The sequence below is a fragment of the Notolabrus celidotus genome, chromosome 24, assembly GCF_009762535.1.
Source record: "Notolabrus celidotus isolate fNotCel1 chromosome 24, fNotCel1.pri, whole genome shotgun sequence".
In the NCBI taxonomy this organism is placed as follows: domain Eukaryota; kingdom Metazoa; phylum Chordata; class Actinopteri; order Labriformes; family Labridae; genus Notolabrus; species Notolabrus celidotus.
The window spans coordinates 503,589-522,709 of NC_048295.1; the positions used below are offsets into that span (position 1 = coordinate 503,589).

Consider the following 19,121-nt stretch of genomic DNA (forward strand, 5'->3'; position numbering starts at 1 on the left):
CGCTGGTGTTCAACTTTTTTTATTCTAGACTATTCTTTTATCCCAGATCAGAATAACAAACTCAAGAAGAAATCACCAGATTAATTATACACTATCTGTCAACAACAACATTCAAATCAGACGGATTATTAGGAACTGATATCTTCAAAGGGCTTTTTATGTTAAAACATCTGAAGAGTTGAACTCATTCTAGAAACAAAATGAGAAACAAAAAGAGTTATATGGGTAATATTTTGATCCTGACCTCTCCAGAGATGGTTTCTTTGAATTGCCTGTCCCTATGAATGAAGACATCCTCTGTGGGACTCCGATGTTCTCAGATCCTTCATACACGTCAGTTAGCACAGCAGAAAGATAGAGATCGTAGTTAGAGCGCCGGGGGATTTTAGGGATGTTTGAGAAGTCAGTGGTGTAAATAAAAGAAGTTATTGTCAACATTTTATTCTGAAAGTTTCCCATCATAAGCTGAAAACATGTGACAACATTTCTCTGAATGTTCAAGTTTATTATAATAAAAAAAAAAACATCAACAGCTGAATAAAGCAGCAGCAGTGAAGCTTTCCTTGACCCGTGATATCATCTGTTTTTACTTCCCTGAACAGAAAGTCAAACAAACATCATTTGAAAAGTAGCTTTGAATGTTTGCCTCACATAGTTTGTGGTGGACGTGGTGTCAAAACATGACACCATCATATTCATCTTTCCACCTTTTTACTAGATACATTAGAAACCAGATGTTGAGTCAGGTTTTTACAATCAGAGTAAACACTACACTCACATCTAAAGTCTTAATGCAGACACAAACAAGCCGTGACTTTAATGCCCTCTGTCTCATGTAGTAACCCTGATGGAAGTCTGAGTCCACACAGAGAAGCATTCTTTAATGACATAGCTGTAGATGTTTTCAATCTGACTTCTTCCAGGTGAGGCTGGAGTCCTGGAAGCTGCTGCAGCTACACTGTAACAGGCAAAGCTCTAATAATGCTTCACTCAAGGGCAGGTCGGTGTGACATTTCTCCTTTGATTCAGGAATTTAAACCATCTGGTATCAAAGCTGCTTCTTCTTTTTAAAGCGTCACCCGGCCCAGCATTGAAATAAAACAAAGAGACGAGGTTTGAAAGGAGCAGAGAGCTTCACGATCGTTTGGGGAAACAGAAAAGGAGAAGAGGAGAAAATGGAAAACACCACCGGCTCATTTCCTCCCTCTTTGTGCAAGAACAGCTTTTTTTGCGGAACATTTGCAGCGAAAAACAAAGAGAAACAGGTCTGTGATGAAGTTCCAGCGTTACAGTTGTAATGCAACGTTAACAATATGTGAAAGTTAAACACACATGGTGACGGATGTGCAGGATGTGAAAGTGAAGAGTCTCTCGTTGTTACAGGTTGTCGTTTTGCAGATCTTAAAAGTTCTCTTTGTTGAAGATGAACTTGACATCGGCCTCCGAGTGGGACAGACACTGTGTCTCCAGAGACTTCCCCAGCTGAGGTGGCCCACACAGGAACACACCCACTTTCACTCTGCAGGAAGCACAAACATGAGTGATTATTAGACTGATAGAAGTAATGGTAACAGCAGGGATCAATGTAATTCTGCTGTGCTCATCAGCTTGTTCAGCCACAGGACAAAGAAGTACTTCTATGTATCTGTACTCATTATAGTATAGTTGTAGCAGAGTGAAAGCAGTGTAGTGGTAAAAGCGACAGTAGTTTCAGGGCCAGTATTGTTATAAGTAGTAAAGATTGAAGTTGAAGTCTAAGTGGGGAAACAAGGAGCAGCACGAGTGCAAAGCAGCAGGACTACTTTGACTATTGCAGACATGATGACTGTTCCAGCTTTGGATGTTCTCTCAGTATTCTACTTCTTTTAGAGGATAAATAACTTCATGAACTTCAGTGTCTGTGTGTGTGTGTGTGTGTGTGTGTGTGTGTGTGTGTGTGTTCAAACAACGTGCTGCTGAGTGGTAACTTGATGAAGAGCCTCACCCTGGATGCTTTGATGCTATACTGGTGAACTCGTTGTCCCAGTTGGGTTTCCCGTAAAGAGTCTTTTGTTTGAGTCCTGTGATCGGGTCGTTCTCTGCCTCATGGTGAACGCGAAAGTGAGCCGCCTGTTGAAGAAAAATCCTCATCATGGTGATGTTAACTAGAATGAATGTTTAAATCTACCTTCATGTAGTTACAGTTTCAGTTATACATAACGTAGACCGTGTCAAATCATGATGCAGGGGGAAGAATAAGGAGAGGTTGTGAAGTAATCCCTGTCGTACCTCGGTCTCCTTCCAGCGGGTGAGGTAGATGTTGTAGCTGAGGAAGTCGGCCATGTCCTTCTCTGTCATCTGACCTTCTAGAGACTGCAGCAGGTCTGCAAACCACTCAAACGCCTGCGTCTCAGGACACAGCCAGTAGAAATAGATCTGAGGAGGACAGAACACAAGAATGATCCTTTACAAGAATGAACTTTGAGAATATTGAACAACCACGAGATCAGATGGAACAACAGGAAGCATGAAGAAGTAGATATTGAAAGAGAACCTGATCTTTGTGTTATTATAAATGATTTGCATGACTTAAAAACAAAGGAATGAACTAGAGTATTGTTTAAGAGAAGTGTTTGCATCCCTCGTTTCTCCAAATCAAGATGTGACATGATTAAACCTTGTTAACAGATTGTCCTCTCCTGCTGATGCTGAAGCCTCTGTTACCTTCTTGGTGAAGACCTCCTGGTTGTTTTGGATGCGTTTGTACCACACAGACTTGAGGATGGAAGCGAAGGGCGTCACACCGATACCTGCGCCGACCAGCATCACCACCTCGTACCGAAACACGTCCTCACTGGCTGTGCCGAACGGGCCGTCGATGGCCAGCCTGAGACAGACACGCACAGAAGTCAGACGGACTTTAGAGGTATATATGTGGTTCAGATATCCTGTTAGTTTGTGTCTCCATGCCTCAATGTGTCCATCAGTGTGTCCACAGAGTCTCTACTTCATATTCTGTGTTGTCTGCTCCTGAGATCTGCTTGGAGAGGTTTATTCTGTGCTTCTTATATGGAGTGTAATTGACTTAAATTCTCTCCTTCATTTGTTATATTGATTTCGTCTCTAGCTACTCTGCAGAGAAGGACGTTTCAGGAGTTCTTCATGATTGGATCAGCTTCCTCTCCTGTCTTTATGTCTCCTGTCTGCCCGGGTGAGTTTCTTCTCTTATCAGTAAAAACATGACAAACAAGGAGAGTGTTTGTTGTTGCAGTACTTATTTCTACCACAAGATGCTGGCTCTGTGGTGAGGAATAAGACGTGTATTAGTAAGAGGTAGTAAATTAAAGTAAAAGGACCTTAAATCTTTACCTTAGTGAGTAAAAGCTCAAAGCTACATTTCACCACTACAGAGCCATCACTCCTGATCAAACGAAACAGGCAGAGCAGAAAAGAGTTCCTGGAAATGCAACTGACTTATTCCCTTCAACTCTTTTTATTTATCAGGTTTCCTTTCATCAGTCAGGCCGACACATGTACCTGTTGTGAGATTCTGTTTTCTTAAAGCTGCTCTGAGAGGTATTCTGTTATTTCCACATCCTGCTGCTTTCAATTGTCTTTTCTTTTTTTCCATAAAGTGATTTTAAAAATAATATCCTCCTGGCATTTTTGAGGCATGTCTGAACAAGTGCAGGGACAGTCTATCCAAAGAAGCACCCTGAAGGTCATGTCTTCAGGATAAAAGCCTGTTCATTTCCTGGTCTGTGGAGAGCAGAAGAAGGCTCCTGCTGTTCAGCACAAAGGTAATAGGATGCTGAAAAGACTATTAATATGGTATGGTTTCATTGTTTCTCCTCTGTAAGGGTTAAAGACTTCCACACAATAAACCACTCAGAGCTCTAAATGTGACCCCTGTTGCCAGATTCAGAAAAGAGAGCTGGATCAGGGAGGTAGAGGTAATCAAGTGTAATCACCAGCAATTTCATGAAACCATTTCCACTTTTATCCCCCCCGCCACCTTCCCTGCTGTCTTACTTGGGCAGCTTCCAGGCCTCCTGAGGCTCGTTTGAGTCTCCCCCGCAGGCCTTGTATAGCGCCTCAGTCCAGTCCCCGACGATGCGGATGTGGGCAGTGAAGTAGTCCTCCTCAGGGGCCGAGGTCAGCGTGAACGGGTGCCACTCCAGCCTGGAGACGGACGGACACTGGATGAAGACGTACTGACCCACCTCCATGTGGAAGCCCTTCCTCTTCATCTGCAGCTCCAGAGTCTTGGAGGGGTGCATCACCACCTGAGGGACAGGTATGGGTTCAAGCTTTGTTTACTTGTTGAACATTTCTTTGCAGTATTTAATTTATCATGTCGTCTGTGAGGTCAAACTTGAGTCGTTTGAACTAACAGCTCATCATGAGCTTACCATATGAGCACACACTCACCTTGGTGATGACAACTTTCTGGTGGGATCGATAGATGCGAACGAGCCGCTCACACACATACAGGATCATGGGCCCCACCACCCACTTCCACGTCTAGACAGAAGGAAAGCATGTTTACAGACTTTGGATTGGTGGAAGGTTTAGAGATATATTGAGCATCACTCGGCTGATCAGTTAACATTTAGGAAATGAATGCATGAGCATACCATCGGTGGGTTTCCAGCGAACACTGGGACTGCACAGTTGGAGCCGTTATTTCCCCAGTTTTCAAACTGGTTGGAACACACCTCGGGGTCATTCGTCTGCAGGCTGGCAGGTGTCTGTCCTCGCACAATGCGCCTGCAGACAGTGACCAAAAACACACCTATCAAACATGAACATTTACTGATGTAACTGTTGGAGATTGAGACCATAAAGTCATCAGGGAAGTGTTTACTGAGATGATGAATGAGCCTTTTTCTCCTCTGATTCATAACATAAACCAAGAGCCTTCATCCTCTCATTATACAGAGTTCATGTAAATTATAAAAGAAGAAGTTTCATAGAGCAGTCAAAGCTTTATATATCCAATGTAAGGAATGTATTATCATCTTTAAACACAGCTTTAGACTCAGTTCTCCCCAGAGTTTTGTCCAAAGCAGCTCCCCGTACTCTGAGAGCTGTGTTTTATTTATCAGGAGGATACTTCCAAGAAATAAATGAACTGTACTTTTGTGTCTTCCTACCCGTAGCCGTGGAAAACAAGGCCGATGAAGAAGATGACAAAGAGGTGGTGGGTGTACCAGAACACCTCGAAGTACGACCTGCGGATGATCTCCATGGATGAAGTGATGATGAGGATGAGAGCCAGCGTGATGGCAACGCCCGTTAGCCCAGCAATGGTAGTGAACATGACGATGGTAGGGTTCTGCATCAAAACACAGACATGTATTGATTCTCATATTTAAAGGCTTTTACACCTCTTTACATTAGAACCTCACAGTTTATTAGTCATGGAGAAGGTGGTGGTCCAAAGGTTGTAACCTCGAACATGTCCTCACTTGCAGGGCATGTTGCTTAGCTAACTTCCCTCTGTGTTGCCATACTGTAGTTCCTCTCGCTGCTTCTTGTGATGTAAGGTTTAAGAAATGGAACAGTTTGAGGTGACAGGCTGGTTCATATGTCAGAGGGCACAGTGTCTGATCTCTAAATGTAGGAACCCCACTAAGGACAATAACTAGATATTCAAAGTATTCTCAGTAGAACAGCAGTGGAGTTCATTTTTAGGGCTGAGGGGTAAGTTTTGTACAAGCTGCACTAAAATAGTTCTCTAGGAATGTTTGCACATTTCAGGCTGTAGATGAATTCTAAGTCTTAATATCAGACTTCTCATTAGACAGAATAAACGGCATGTTTGATCACTTCATGCTTCAGAAATCAAATTCTTCTTTCATGTTCTTGGCTTGGAAGAAAAAGCATTTAAGATCTAAGATTAAGTGTCTCTAATGACCCATTATCTGAGGACATATATCTCCAAAGAGGAAGTCCGTTGAATGAAGTAATCCTTTTTTTCCTCATTGACAAAAAGTGAAGAAATAATGCAGGGGGAGGGGGTTCTCAGGTTTAAGGAACATAAAGAGCATCGTAGGAGTGAACAAAAACGTCTCTTTAGCTTTTCAACAACACTGAAACTGATGTAAGTTTACTCACCGTCTCATTGGTCCTGATGGGGTTCAGGTAGGAGGCATTGTCCCCATTGCCGATTTCAGATAGAATGAAGGGCAAAAAGCTGCTGTTGCGATTCAGCTGGGCATCCATGAAATACTCAAAGTTAAACAAGTGTGCAACGATGTGCACAGCTGCATGAACGACAGAGAGGAGACACATGTTTAAAAAGCTATCCCAGAGAGTGTTGAAGGTCACATGGACTCTCTAAAGCTGCAAGATGCTGCTTATAACAAATACAATACTTTATATTCTATATCTTTCTATTTACTGTTACGTTATACTAACATTTCTTCTAAATGCCATAGTCAAAGATATGGAGATGTTGAAGTAGGACCACCAGTAAGCTGACATCCTAGAAGATCTGCCTTCCTGAGATTACATGTTTGGCACCAAAACAGTGAAAGACAAATCAGATGTAGTTTTGTGTTGATCTCTCAGACTTGTCACATTTCAAACCCTGATGGAATCATCCATGCAGTCAAATTAACTTTTATATATCATGTTTGCATAATTCAGTTGTTGTTTCCTCTATTAACTTTAAACTATATCAAACAGTTTTCAGACATGATACCTGTATGGAAGGCGATCATGTAAGCCACCAGTTTGTGAAAAGTGATGTTCCGATCAAGTTGACGAGCTGCCGTCCGGCTGCAGCACTAAAACAAAGACAGAGAACAAACGTTGCAGATGAAGCTCTGTTTTGATATTTCTTTAAACTGTTTGGAGCTTTATGGTTATTTTTAGTACCTGGATGGAGCCTCGCAGTAAGGAGAGGAGGTTTCTGCAGACTGGCAGCAGAATGAGCATACAGTTGAAGTTAAGGCAGGCAGCAGGAGCTCTGGCCCAGGAGAGAGCATGCTGAGGGGTTAAACCATAGTGCTCAGTTACTCTGAGATGTCAATTTAAATTATTTAAGTGTCATTTAGAGAAGAGATGAATAGAGCTTCAGATGTTAGATTTATCCCTGCTTATAGAATCCATCTCTCTGGTTGAGTTGGACCTCAGAGAGAGAGACAGATTTTCATCTAAATAATGAAGTGGAAACAATCATGAAGATACACAACATGATGATCACTAACTCAAGGTTTATGGAGGTCTACGGCAATACGATAAATCCCATATGTGCATCAGGTAGTCTAAAACCTAAACACATGTCAGTCCACTGAAGGACTAAAAAGCTGCATGAGAAAATGCTCAAACTCAACAGACTGTAAGAAGCTGTGTGTTTTACTTCTGCTTGCTCGGACACATCTGTGCCGTGTGTGTCGGTTGTATTGACTCAGTATAGCAACTGTGACCACAGAGCGAACTCTCATGTTAGAGCTGCTTCCCTTTACTGCAGCTGGTGTGATTGTTCTGGAGGGTGTTGTAGAAAAAGGGACATTAGTGAGGGTGTGGATGAGTTTGGCGCCTCGAAGATGACCGAGTTTATCGTTCAGTGTTCAGAGGCTGAGGACTAAACAATCCCCTGTTAAATGAACTAGAATCCCATATCCAGGAATGTTTCTTAGTCCTTTCTGTGTAGATTTGTGTGTGTGTGTGTGTGTGTGTTAATGCAGTGCACCTCAAAGCTAAAGAACAGCACAACAGATCAATACTAATGAATGCCTCAGAGCCAGAGGGGACATCTTTGCTTGTTTTTAACAACAAACAACCTAAATTTAAGGCTTTTCAAGAATCTTTTGCCTTAAAATATTACTAATTCTATTTTCCAGTCTTCTTAATTTTTGCTGGGCTACATGATACGTGTGATTCATGCAGGTTAAAGTATAAAATCTAGTCTGTAGCAACTGCTGCATTTAAAGGAACTGAAAAAGACCAGGTCCTGTTTTTTTTTTAGAAATGCTTTCCTTCAGATGTTCCTACAATTTACATGAGCTCTTTGATAAGCTGTCAGGTGCTGTTTTGTTCTGTAAGTGTGGATATCAAAATGAGTCACACTTAAAAGGCTTGAAAATAACAGTGATGTGGTTGTAGTCTATGCTACTTGCAGAAAAAAGAACCTTAAATGATGCAGCATCAGATCAGAACACTTTGTATTTGAATGGAGTCAAACTTTTCTTTAAATGAGTTATTAATAATCTTCAGACATGTGCAGCGGAAGTGATTCTGCAGGTCTGACTCACCCCCAGCAGGACTCTGGTGTAAAACCATCTCTCCACCAGGAAGGCCATGTAGAAATGAACAAACAGGAACGCATTGATCCCCAGCCACACCAACTGTAACACACATCCCAGAGAATGAAGGTTTCTATCCATGAAGTCTACAATAATTCAAGGATAACTGAAGAAGCATAATATGATACCCTTCATAAGGTCAGTTTGATAGTATAATGTTCACAGGAGACAGTCTAAAGTGCAGATACAACACTTGAATTTCAGTGATAACAAAATAAAATGTTTCACTCTTACTTTTGGGATAAAAAGCACAAATAAAGTGTAAGCAAAAGCACCAAAAAGTAGTATGTCTAAAAATGTTAGAGATGCTGTACATGAAGTAGGTATCAGCCTTCTCTGTAAAGTATCATGCAATGCACTGCTTGCTTTGTTAAATCATTTAAAATACCTGACATAACTATATCATCCATTCATTCACAAGAAAAGAAAGAGAGTCAAGGTCTGCAGCTTCTGCAACTGTTCACTCTTTATTTCTACTTCACTCTCTTCATCATCTCTCAGCTGATACAAACCTGTTGACCTAACATTTGGAGTCATGAAAATAAGGAAACATTTTAGAAAATAATGCATCTGATGCGGCTGACCTTGAGTTTCTGAGTCCTGCATCAAAGAACTCTGCCTGTGCCATTAAAACACAGAACACCACAGACACAACCCTAATGGAAACCTTCTCTCTTCACTTTGGAAATTCTGTTTGTTGGAGACATTTTGTCCAGTCAGAGAATATTAAGAATTTTAAGTTTGTGCTGTTTACACAAAAATAATATTGACTATAATTAGAGATGATAAAAGCATCCCCCTAAAATATTAAGAAATGACCACAAAACCACGAAAGTAATCGTTTTAAATATACTCACAATGACAAAGATGGAGAGTCCCTCATTAGCTGCAAAGTTCCCCATGTTGAAAGAGGTTCTGAAAAGATGTGTGTGTGTGAGGGAGTGTGTTAATGTGATAACATAGAAGAAGCAGGAAACAGTGAAAGAGGAGAGAGAATGTTTCAGATGGCTGATTACTCATTTTATAACCTTTTCAGAACCAAATAAGGAAGTAACCCCTGCACTGTTTTTCAGAAGGAAGGGCTGCCTTGCTGTTTTCTATTTGGTAGTTTAATTGACCGGGAAGATATATGTAGGCATTGTTACTCTCTATGTATGTATACACTTAAATTTCAATCTTTGCTCCGTCCAAACATCAAAGACCGTCCTCCTCAAATGGAGAAGCTGGAACCACAGAATATTTGACTTTAATCCATCAAATCACTGAAATTATATATTTGTCATCAGCTGCTGTCAACTTCCACTTCAGTCCTATTTTGATATGATCTTCTGGGTGACTCAGGGGTCAGAGTTCACCTTTGTTCCACTCTTTGTTCTAAACATAAAGGCAGTAAAGTTGAATTAAATTTAATCTGAGAAGGAAGTATTCCCATGTTTGAGGTTCACCACAGATGAATCACTTTGTGTGCTGTTAAAGGGAGCTGATCCTCAGTGCTGTTCTCAAGTACAGGTTGGTAGGACTTTGAGCTTTTCATGCATGATTATATAATCTGCAAAATTATACTTCTACTCTACAACAACATTGAACATCTTACTGCCTTACATTTATGTATTAATCGCTTTGACTTGCAGATTATGAGTGATGACATATTGTTAAGATTTTGTTGACTCCAAGGCGGAATATTAAATATCCTTTCAGCTGACCAAAATGCATCTTTTCAGAAACAAAGACAGAAACAGGAAGTTGGAGAATCTGAATTGTTTCTCAGTTCCCTCCTGGGTGTTAAGTCCTGGATGTCTTCACACCTAAACTTGGGTGATTGTCACAGAGGAACGTAATGCTTGATGGAGCTGTTGTGAATTTTAGGCAGAGGAAGTGGCAGATTTCTAAACATGAAGTAAAACAGAATCTAAATTGCTTCATACTTCCTGTTTCTAGCTTAACTGTGGAGATTGAAACACAGTTGAAATCACATTTAAGTTTGCTTTCCAACAGAACTGAACATCTCAAGTGAAACTGTTGGATGGATTTGAACAGTGAAGCTTTCGTCCCGTTAACAGAGCCTAACTACAGGCTTCTTTTATTCAGTCTGAGTCATGAAGTGAGCGCTAAGTTAGGGATGAGTACTGGAATCTGTTGTTTCTGAAATATATTCACCAATCCCTGTTTTAGCTCTGAGGGACTAGTCACTGGATCTAACAGCTCTTGAGAAGTTCACAGAGGTCAGGCTTAAAGGTTTGTTTAGAGGCCGTTTGACTAATGAGCGTTAGATCACTGCTGCAGGGGTTAGGGGTTAAAGAGGCCCATTAGACTACCAAGTCTAAGGGAGCTCCTAAGATTCAGAGGTTGTTGAAGAGAGTATCTGAAGTCTTGGTGACCCAGATGAAGTTTCTGAGATATGTGATATGTTCAAAGAATTCCCTATTTAACACCAGCTTACTTATTATGGGAAAAGTGGTTCTTGATAAGAATCCAGGGTTCCTTAAGAGGTTATATTTGCAGGATTATTCAGAGTGTTCACTGCCACATTGTTTTTTTCACTGGCTGAAGGGGGCGCAGGGAACTAGAGAAGTTCTCTTGGTCTTGAAGTGTGTTCAGCAATCCCTGCAGAAACCAAATTCAGAAAAGATGGGATTAATAGCTCCAGTATCCAGGTTTATGAAAGCCTGCAGTACAGCACTGATGCTATCAGTACAATTGCAGGGAATCCAACTGTCCCTCCGGATTATTATCAATCATATCACAGCTGATTGTTGGCAGGGATCAAACCTCTGTCATTACATCACTACAATCAAATATGCTGCATGTACCTAAAATCCGTGATGACTGAACTCATAGAGCCCAGTGAGAACAGACATCAGATACTGCATTAGATATACTGTATCTGATTTTTCATGACTAATTGTTTTATCTGCTGTTGATCCAGCTCTACTGGGAACTCTGCCTACATTATTTTAATACAAAAAATCTGAGCTGCAATATCTGAAGAGGGTTTATATGCATCAAGTATAAGAGCTCCAAAATCACAAGAACAAAACAACACAGCACATCACAGAGTCAAACCAAGGATGATTATATTGACATACAGCTTAGTGTTTGCTAATGCAAGAGGTCATACAACCTAAAAATGGAAACACAATGTTGGTGTGTTACTGCCCTCTAGCAGCAAACAGCACAGAGTGTGAATGATGAGCGATGGCTTGCATTCAAAATCCAGCAGGCAGCCTGGGAATGTTACGACACCAGACAATCACCACTTTACTGACTTTTTTATTACTTTGTGTTGTCATCAGGAGGATCCTTTTCAGAGGTAAACATGCATTGTCAAACGTATTATGTTGCACAATCCAAGTTGTATAAATTATGCAGCTTTATTTTGAATAATGAAAGGAGTAAGACTTCCTGATTGGATCATTTTGTGACGATCAGTCTCAAGCAGTTAAGAAGAGACAGTTCTCTGCCCTGTTTCAATGAACCGAGAGAAATGTATTCAGAACTCTAACCAATGAAGCAAGAACACTATAATGATTCTTGTAAGCTTGTATGTGTTTCATCCTCGTGTGTAGTTGCAGATAGATGGTTGTCGAAGCAAGCCGGGAAAATACATAATTCAGACAGAACAGGGTTGAAGTTTAATTTCAGAGTGACAAATATGAGATGTGACAGAATGAGTCCAATACTGCACCACACACACACACACACACACACACACACACACACACACACACACACACACACACACACACACACACTAAGTACACATAAAATGTAAAAAGAAAACACAAATTAAAAAATGCATCATCATTCCTCAGCAGGCACATGTCTCTCCTGTAGGATATGCATAACACAGGAAATGCCATCTTTGTTTTGTTGTTTCAAGGTAATGTAAGACGTCATGTGAGGCTGGGTTAGTGTAAACGACTATTCATGATGCTTTTGCAGAATACCTCCTTCCCTGGACAAAATGCAACAAATCAAACATCTGGTGGCCGATTGATTTAAAGGACAGGAGGTTTAAATATAGGAGTCACTTTCATTCAGTCAATCAAATTCAAAGACAGCCACCGTATCAGCCCTTACTGTGGTGATAAGTGCGAGGCTGATCTTGTTCCCAGTTCTTCATTTCCTTTATATTTTCTTAAGCTGTAACAATAACAGTGTCCCTCCTCCAGATCTGCAGAAGAATAAAACGCTCCGTGAGACAAGACTTATGCTCTCAATAAATGCATTGCAAGTTCCTTTCTGAAAGTCAGGAGTTCTGTCCATGATTCAGATTCACATCCCTGTTGGTTCAGATTGCTTTTAAGTGGAGTCAGCTGATGGACAGCAGCGGTCTCTGGGACTTCTGAGTAAAACTGAATGAATAGTCATTAAATTCTCTAAATCTTTAAATGGTTCTTTCAAAGTAAAGTGCTCTTAGTTTCATAGTAAAAGTGTTGAGGCTTATGTCTAATAATCCTCTGGTGTAAATCAGTAACAGTCTGTCTGTCTGCTTCTGCTGACCCTTGGATTGTACTACTGCTCAGCTGGAACAATAACAAAGCAATCATCCCCGCCCTGTAGGCATCAGCAGTAAAGCAAGCACCTTATGTAAAATGTCAGAAGTGAACACAAGCATAGAAACATATGGGAAAGATGAAGCCAGGCAGCGGGGGTGAAGGTTAAAGCAAAACTCACATGGGGAGTGTAATTTAGACGAAAGGCCTTCTTCTGATTTTCCCTCCTAATCTGGGGGAAGGGGATTAGAATAAATCTGTTGCACGGCGCCTGTGACATCACCACCGACCCATTTCACAATGCATAATCACAAAGTGCAGCACCCTACTGTGTTCTCTTTTAGAGATCTGATCTCAGGAGGCTGCTGCAGGAGAGACCATTGTACCGCCAAGACACAAGAGGAGTACAGAAGCTCTAGGTTCCCCTAGGTGACCCCAGGTGACTAATCTGCAAACCTTTAACTTGCAACAGTACTGCAGGCTTTCACTATTTATTACTTTGGGCTAAGTGATAACCTGAGCATGCTAACATGCTGATATTCAGCAGGTCCTAAACGATCAATGCAACCTCCTGAAAGCAGAAATCCTCTCCCTCGTCTGCAGATACCTTTTGATAACAACATTTAAGCTCCCCACTCTGAGCATTAACTGTAGGAAAATGTCATAATTCACCATCAGCTCTACCTGGAGCAGCCCCAACAGTAAAATCTTATTTCTACACTTGATGACGGACCAAACCAGAAACCAGACACCTTCCATTGAAGGTCTAAAAAGTATGTTCCACTCTTATCAGTTTCGTCCTCTGGCTTTGCTGCACATGTAAGCACGATTCTTACGTCCGTTTCTGATGTGGTGCTACAAACTATATGAATGATGCATCAGCTCCTTCCTGCATGACTAGAATGCATCTGTGTGTGTGTGAGTATGAGAAAGTGTGGCGGTGAATCCAGTAGGCATAGTAACACACATCCCAGAGAGTTTGCAGTAATCTGCGGTGAGACATGAACAGAATGATATTAAAGCAAATCACTCGGTGCATTCTGCTTTCCTTAAAGTCATCTTTTATTTTATTTTTAAAGAGGCTGGATTTTAAAATGAACAACATGGCTGCATGTCAGATGGAGTTGTTGTCTGAAAGGAAAGGATACCTACAAAGATCGACGGAGAGGATGGAAGTAACAGCTGATATGTTGCTCTTTTTTTAAAGACATCAGTTAATTTTACCTCACAGAACACAGGAGTTGATCTCCTGCTGCCTTGACTTGTGATCATTTAACTGAGTAATGTGTTCTGTTTTATTTAATCTACAGCCTCTGTCTTTTTTTTCCTCTTTTTTAGTGTGAGAGGAAACATCCAGGGGAGCAGGAGCTTGTCATACATCTGTGACCTTGGATGATGTTACACAGATCCGTCGTACGAAGTGTTTTAATATGTAGCTCTCCTGTAACTGACGTGTTCATGTTTCAGCTGGTAGAGAAATGTTTTTATACACACCACTGCTCCCTATAGCCTTCACATCAGCTTGCATTTAGCTGCCTCGTTGCCTCTGTGGCTACATCCTGGGATTTGGATCTGTTTGATGAATCATTGAGAGGAAGATGCACTCTAGCTAATTTGAGTCATGCCTCCTGGCTGCAGGGCACTGAGCAGTCACGCTGTTCTCATTGGTTAACCATCAGCGAGGAGACGGTAAACGAGCAGAGCAACATGCACTTGAGGCCTAACAGCGCTGCAGCCTTCAACCAAATAAGCTGCTCTGAAGAATAATCTGATTATTTTGGTCTCTGTGGGGCAGAGCTAATGCTGATCGGAGGTGACTGCTCTTTCACACATCGTATGTGGCTGACAGTGCTGCCTGCGGATCCAGGGTTTCCTAAAAAACATCACAGCTCGTAGGGATCCTCTTAGAAATTCTTTACAGTGTTGTGTTCACCATGCTAATCCTTGTATATTTCCTGTTTTTATAATTCTCACCCACTGTTGTTGGCACATAGAAAGTGACTAAACCTAAAATGAGGGACTATAAATGTTCTTATATGATGTATATTTCACATTCATTTGCTGATGTGCTGACTGCATATGATTAAGTGACAGACTCTCATGAAAACTGATGGTAAGCTGTTAAAATCCATTCAAAAAAGGTCATTGTAGTGGCCATTTGTCTTTAGAAACTAATTAAAGTATCAAACTTTAACTAGACTTAATCAAAGTGTCACTGATGCACCGTACGCAGGCAAAAGAAGTCTAATGTCCATGCAGAAGTCTCAGCTGTTTCCAATGCTTTATTTTGATGGCAAACAAAAGGAACAAAGAAAATCACGGCTCCTGCTGCCTCTCTTGCGCTGGTAAAAAACCATAGACCCACCCAGGTGCATGCCGGCCTTCTGCCACCTACCTACCTAAATAACCTCAGGTGCTCACAGCTCCTCATTACCAAACAAACAAAATAAATACCCCAAAATCTAACTTTAATGAGTTATAAAAAGAAAAGTTTAGATAAATCTAACAACTAATACTACTTATTAAATCCAAACTAAATAAACAACTAAATACAAAAAATAAACAAATGGCTCCATCAGTCATTTTGAAACTTCTTAGATGATAATAAAGTTATTAAAAGTGTGTCTCACTCACCACACATTACACTGGGCCCACTTTCAAAACTGTAATGTAATATTTTATAATGAATTCTATTGAATTTAAACTCACTCAGGAAGTTAAGACATCAGCATTTGGTGCATATTTTACTTTGGTACATATGTTACTCTAAACTGCTGTTTGTCTGATCAGGGATCAATTAAAGGACAAACTTCTGGGCACATTATTAAACAGTTGCATATTTTACTTTATTGAGTTTAAAGTCACTCAGGAAGTTAAGACATCAGCATTTGGTGCAGTAGTTTTTTCATACTTGTTAACTTTGATCCATCTTTATTGTTACTGGCATTATTTGTCTTCCATAGATTCCCCCTCCAGGCGCAGGGGAGTCGACAGGAGGCTGGTTAAGTTCTGAGACTGGTGGCCCGAATCCAGCTGGTGTTTGGCTCATGACGTGGGACCAGGTGGAGGAAAATCTCCTTACAGGCAGGGAGGAGGGGTAGAAATATTCAGCGGCGGCAGTGAACGCAGCACTCCTCTGTCAGCCCCACGAGCGCGCAGCAGCTGCTCCACCGGCTCCGCGCGCAGCACACCGACAACACCGGCTGCTTCGTCCGGATATCGGCCGGTCCATGGTCCTGGTCCTGGTCTGGGTCTGGTTCTGAGTGGTCCCTCTGCAGGAGGCTTTAAAGAGGCAGCAGGAGGATCTCCAAGCGGTTTATTTACTTTGGAGGTAAGACGGATTCATGGTTTCTAATCTGGAGCTAACGTGAGTGGAGCGCTCGTGCGCAGGTGTGCCATTAATTAAAAGTTTACAGAAAGCCTTTTTGTTAAAATGTATGTTTATTAAGGAACACTGAGCCTCTATTAGAGGACACATAGACTCATTTAATTATGGTGCAAATATATTATTTATTTCTTAACATTTAAAGGATGATTTTCTCTCACTTCATTTAATCCAATTAATCTGCAAATGCTAAGTTTTAAAAATGCAAAGCAATCTCAAATTAATATGAAAAGTTTCCAGAGCCAAAATGTGCATCTCTAAACTGCTGTTTGTCTGATCAGGGATCAATTAAAGGACAAACTTCATTTTAAACAGTGGCATATTTTTACCAATTAATTCTGTATCTAAATGAAAGAGAACATATGGTCTGTTTACCTGATATCTAAACTAAGTCACCTGTTGAAGAGGGATCATAAGGATACCTTCACTTGATGTTTGTTTTTCTTTGTCATGTTTCTTGACTTCACCTGAATATCTGTCCTCCAAATATTGACATGCATGATTCCACTTATTTGTTTAACTAAGACACTTCACAGGTAAACTGGCAGGTCGATGACTCGGTGTACTGAGAGCATGTTTGCTCAGTTTGACTTTCTCTAAGCTCAGACGATCATCTAACATTTTGATAAGAGCTAGGTGTTACATGCTTGACTTTAAGCATCCCTTTTAGTTAATTTTGTGTGTGTGTGTGTGTGTGTGTGTGCGCCTGCATCCCTGTGCTCCAAATCAGATTCCCCCCCAGGGACATTAAAGAAGAAAGAAAGTATTTCTGCCACACATTACCGTGTTTACTTTTCATTAAGGATTTGCATTTTCCATCAAGTTCTTAGATAGCATTTTCTTTAACAAGGGGTAAAAAAAATACCAGCAAAGCATGCACGGTAATGGATGCAGCCTGTAATGATGTGTAGCAAGCAGACTCTGCTTTTATAAGTAACTGGTTTGATTTGGTCGGGTTTTAGTAGATGACTAGATGTCTTCAAATCTGCGAATGATCTAACCCCACTGACTCAGCTGCTGTAACAGTGAAGTCATGTAGTCTGCATGTTTTGTGCAAAAGAAGTATTCCTTGGTTCGTTCTTGTAGCAGTGACATATCACCTGTTGATATCCTCTTGTTGTATGCAGCTGTTCCTTTGGCATCACATAATCACACAGCTGTAAAACTCTAAGGAGAAATATTTCTTCCACTAACAAAAGCTTGTGTCTTAAACAGGGTTACTGTATTTTTGATCAGATAATCATTTAATAGGATTTCTTTGTCCCAAAGCCAGAGTCATAACTAATTTCACACAGAAGTATTTGAACTCAAAATGTCAAAATCTGGCTCGTATGATCACAAATATGTCTTCTTTCACAGCCTTTGACAACAGGTTGTGATTATTCTTTACCCAGATTGACCCTTTACCCTCTGTCAGTGGAAACTACCCTTCCTGAATGCCCACATGTGTTGTGAAAGATAAGAATGGCAAGATGGGTAAACTAGACCGCACCCAAAAAGAGTTAGAACAACGTGTTTTCTTTCTGATGTTTAAACGTTGTGTACGTCCTTCAAACACCTGCAGGTAGAATCTGACTACAGTTAGAGACTGTAATGAAATAAAGAAGAGGTTCCGGCTTCAGAGAAACACATCGTGGATTTTTGTTCTGCATTTTGTAGGTGTTCAGGTTTAATCGCATCACCACTGTTCTTATCTGTCTGCCGCCGCCACTGCCAGACCCTGAAGATTTTCTGTCCTCCGCCTTTAAAGCAGATCATTTACTATTCTACCAGTTTCTCTCTGTTGTCTTCAAAAGAACAACAAAACAAAAGTATTTTAAAACTGGTTGAATCTTATATTGCATTTAAAATGAAATTAAAAGTATATATATATATATAGTAATGAGTAAGACTCAACAGGTCATTCAACCCTGTGCTAAACAAACAGGCACTGTATTTTGTTAGATCCCAACTTTCACTGGATTCATTTGCTGCAAAGATGAAAGTGATGCTTATTAATTGTTGTTGCAGTGTTACTTTGTCAGCTTTGGGAAAAAGAGATCCTGTTACAATAGAGAAATTCACAATGCTTTATTGAATAAATGCATGTAAAGTTTGACCCACATTCTGCAGGTACATGCTTAAGCCGATCACAGACCAAAAAAAAAAAAGACCAGTCAACATGAAGTATTCAGGATTTTCTGCAGATATCTGAGAGTTGACCTCTTGAGGCATTCTTTCACACCGTTCTGATGCATTACTGCATCTCTCAGTCTTTTTTTTGACTTGATAAAAACTTGCAGAGGGCTTCTATGTGGCTGCTCATCCTCTACCTGCACAATAAGGTTTCCTTCAGTTTTTATTCTTTCTGGTCAGGGAAGTTATAAAGAATGCATTCATGTTTGTACAATCGGCTGATAGTCATCAGGCTGAAATGCAGCAGTTTTTTAAATCTCTTCTCAGATTCTTTCAGTCTATTTAGCCTGAATATATTAGAGTTTATGTTTCTACCCAAAGATGGCTGTTTGTTCCATGAGGATACGTACTGCGGGGGGGTCAAAGTTGGTGAATTGGCTCATCTGCTAGCGAGTACCCAGTGTGAATTCACTTGACAAGTGAAGACATGTAGTAGATCTAATGATTGATTAATTGATAAGATAATTGGCAGATTTATCAATTAGGAAAATGAGCCTCAATTGAACCACTGACATATGTTGCTGGGATTGCAAAACTTCTGAGAAAATCCGATACCAGAAAGTTCTTTTGGACATGTTGAATAAAAATATTGTAAATGTCTTCGACCCAATCTGCACAGACTCTGAGACTTTGTACCCATAACTAATCCCATTCACACACATTATGTGGCCTTGTTGTGTATTTGCTTGTCTTCAGACTTTACTCAGAACTCGGTCACAGCTCCTTGTAAGTAATGTGGTTATCCTGCTCGAAACACAAAGTGTACACACA

At 40.6% G+C, this 19,121-nt stretch overlaps 2 protein-coding genes across 3 annotated transcripts in view; one reads left to right on the plus strand and one right to left on the minus strand.

The window, feature by feature from the left end:
- Positions 1-3: 3 nt before the first annotated feature.
- Positions 4-9,285, minus strand: LOC117808103 (cytochrome b-245 heavy chain). The gene is made up of 13 exons (XM_034677605.1): positions 9,152-9,285; positions 8,244-8,336; positions 6,865-6,975; positions 6,689-6,773; positions 6,100-6,248; positions 5,136-5,317; positions 4,617-4,749; positions 4,411-4,503; positions 4,012-4,265; positions 2,704-2,866; positions 2,269-2,415; positions 1,985-2,109; positions 4-1,519 (listed from the first exon to the last, which is right to left on the minus strand). The coding sequence occupies exons 1-13, from the start codon at positions 9,194-9,196 to the stop codon at positions 1,402-1,404; spliced, it is 1,698 nt and encodes a 565-aa protein (XP_034533496.1). The 5' UTR covers positions 9,197-9,285; the 3' UTR covers positions 4-1,401.
- Positions 3,465-19,121, plus strand: part of LOC117808105 (prolactin receptor-like) — a 37,675-nt gene continuing 22,018 nt past the window's right edge. The window contains exons 1-5 of one of the 2 annotated variants that reach the window (XM_034677606.1): positions 3,465-3,555; positions 3,651-3,779; positions 4,020-4,276; positions 5,142-5,309; positions 15,754-16,121. The gene's annotated coding sequence lies outside the window, so the exon portion shown is untranslated. Of the gene's footprint in view, positions 3,556-3,650; positions 3,780-4,015; positions 4,277-5,141; positions 5,310-15,753; positions 16,122-19,121 lie in introns of those variants that run through there. The other variant, XM_034677607.1, reaches the window with a different exon arrangement.

Bases quoted from the DNA above. Each gene is read 5' to 3' on its own strand.
- LOC117808103 (XM_034677605.1), bottom strand. From the start codon at position 9,196: ATGGGGAACTTTGCAGCTAATGAGGGACTCTCCATCTTTGTCATT. The intron at 6,976-8,243 runs GTGAGTCAGACC...TTAACCCCTCAG, and splicing joins ACACCAGAGTCCTGCTGGGG to CATGCTCTCTCCTGGGCCAG. The intron at 1,520-1,984 runs GTGAGGCTCTTC...TGCTTCCTGCAG, and splicing joins ATAGCATCAAAGCATCCAGG to AGTGAAAGTGGGTGTGTTCC.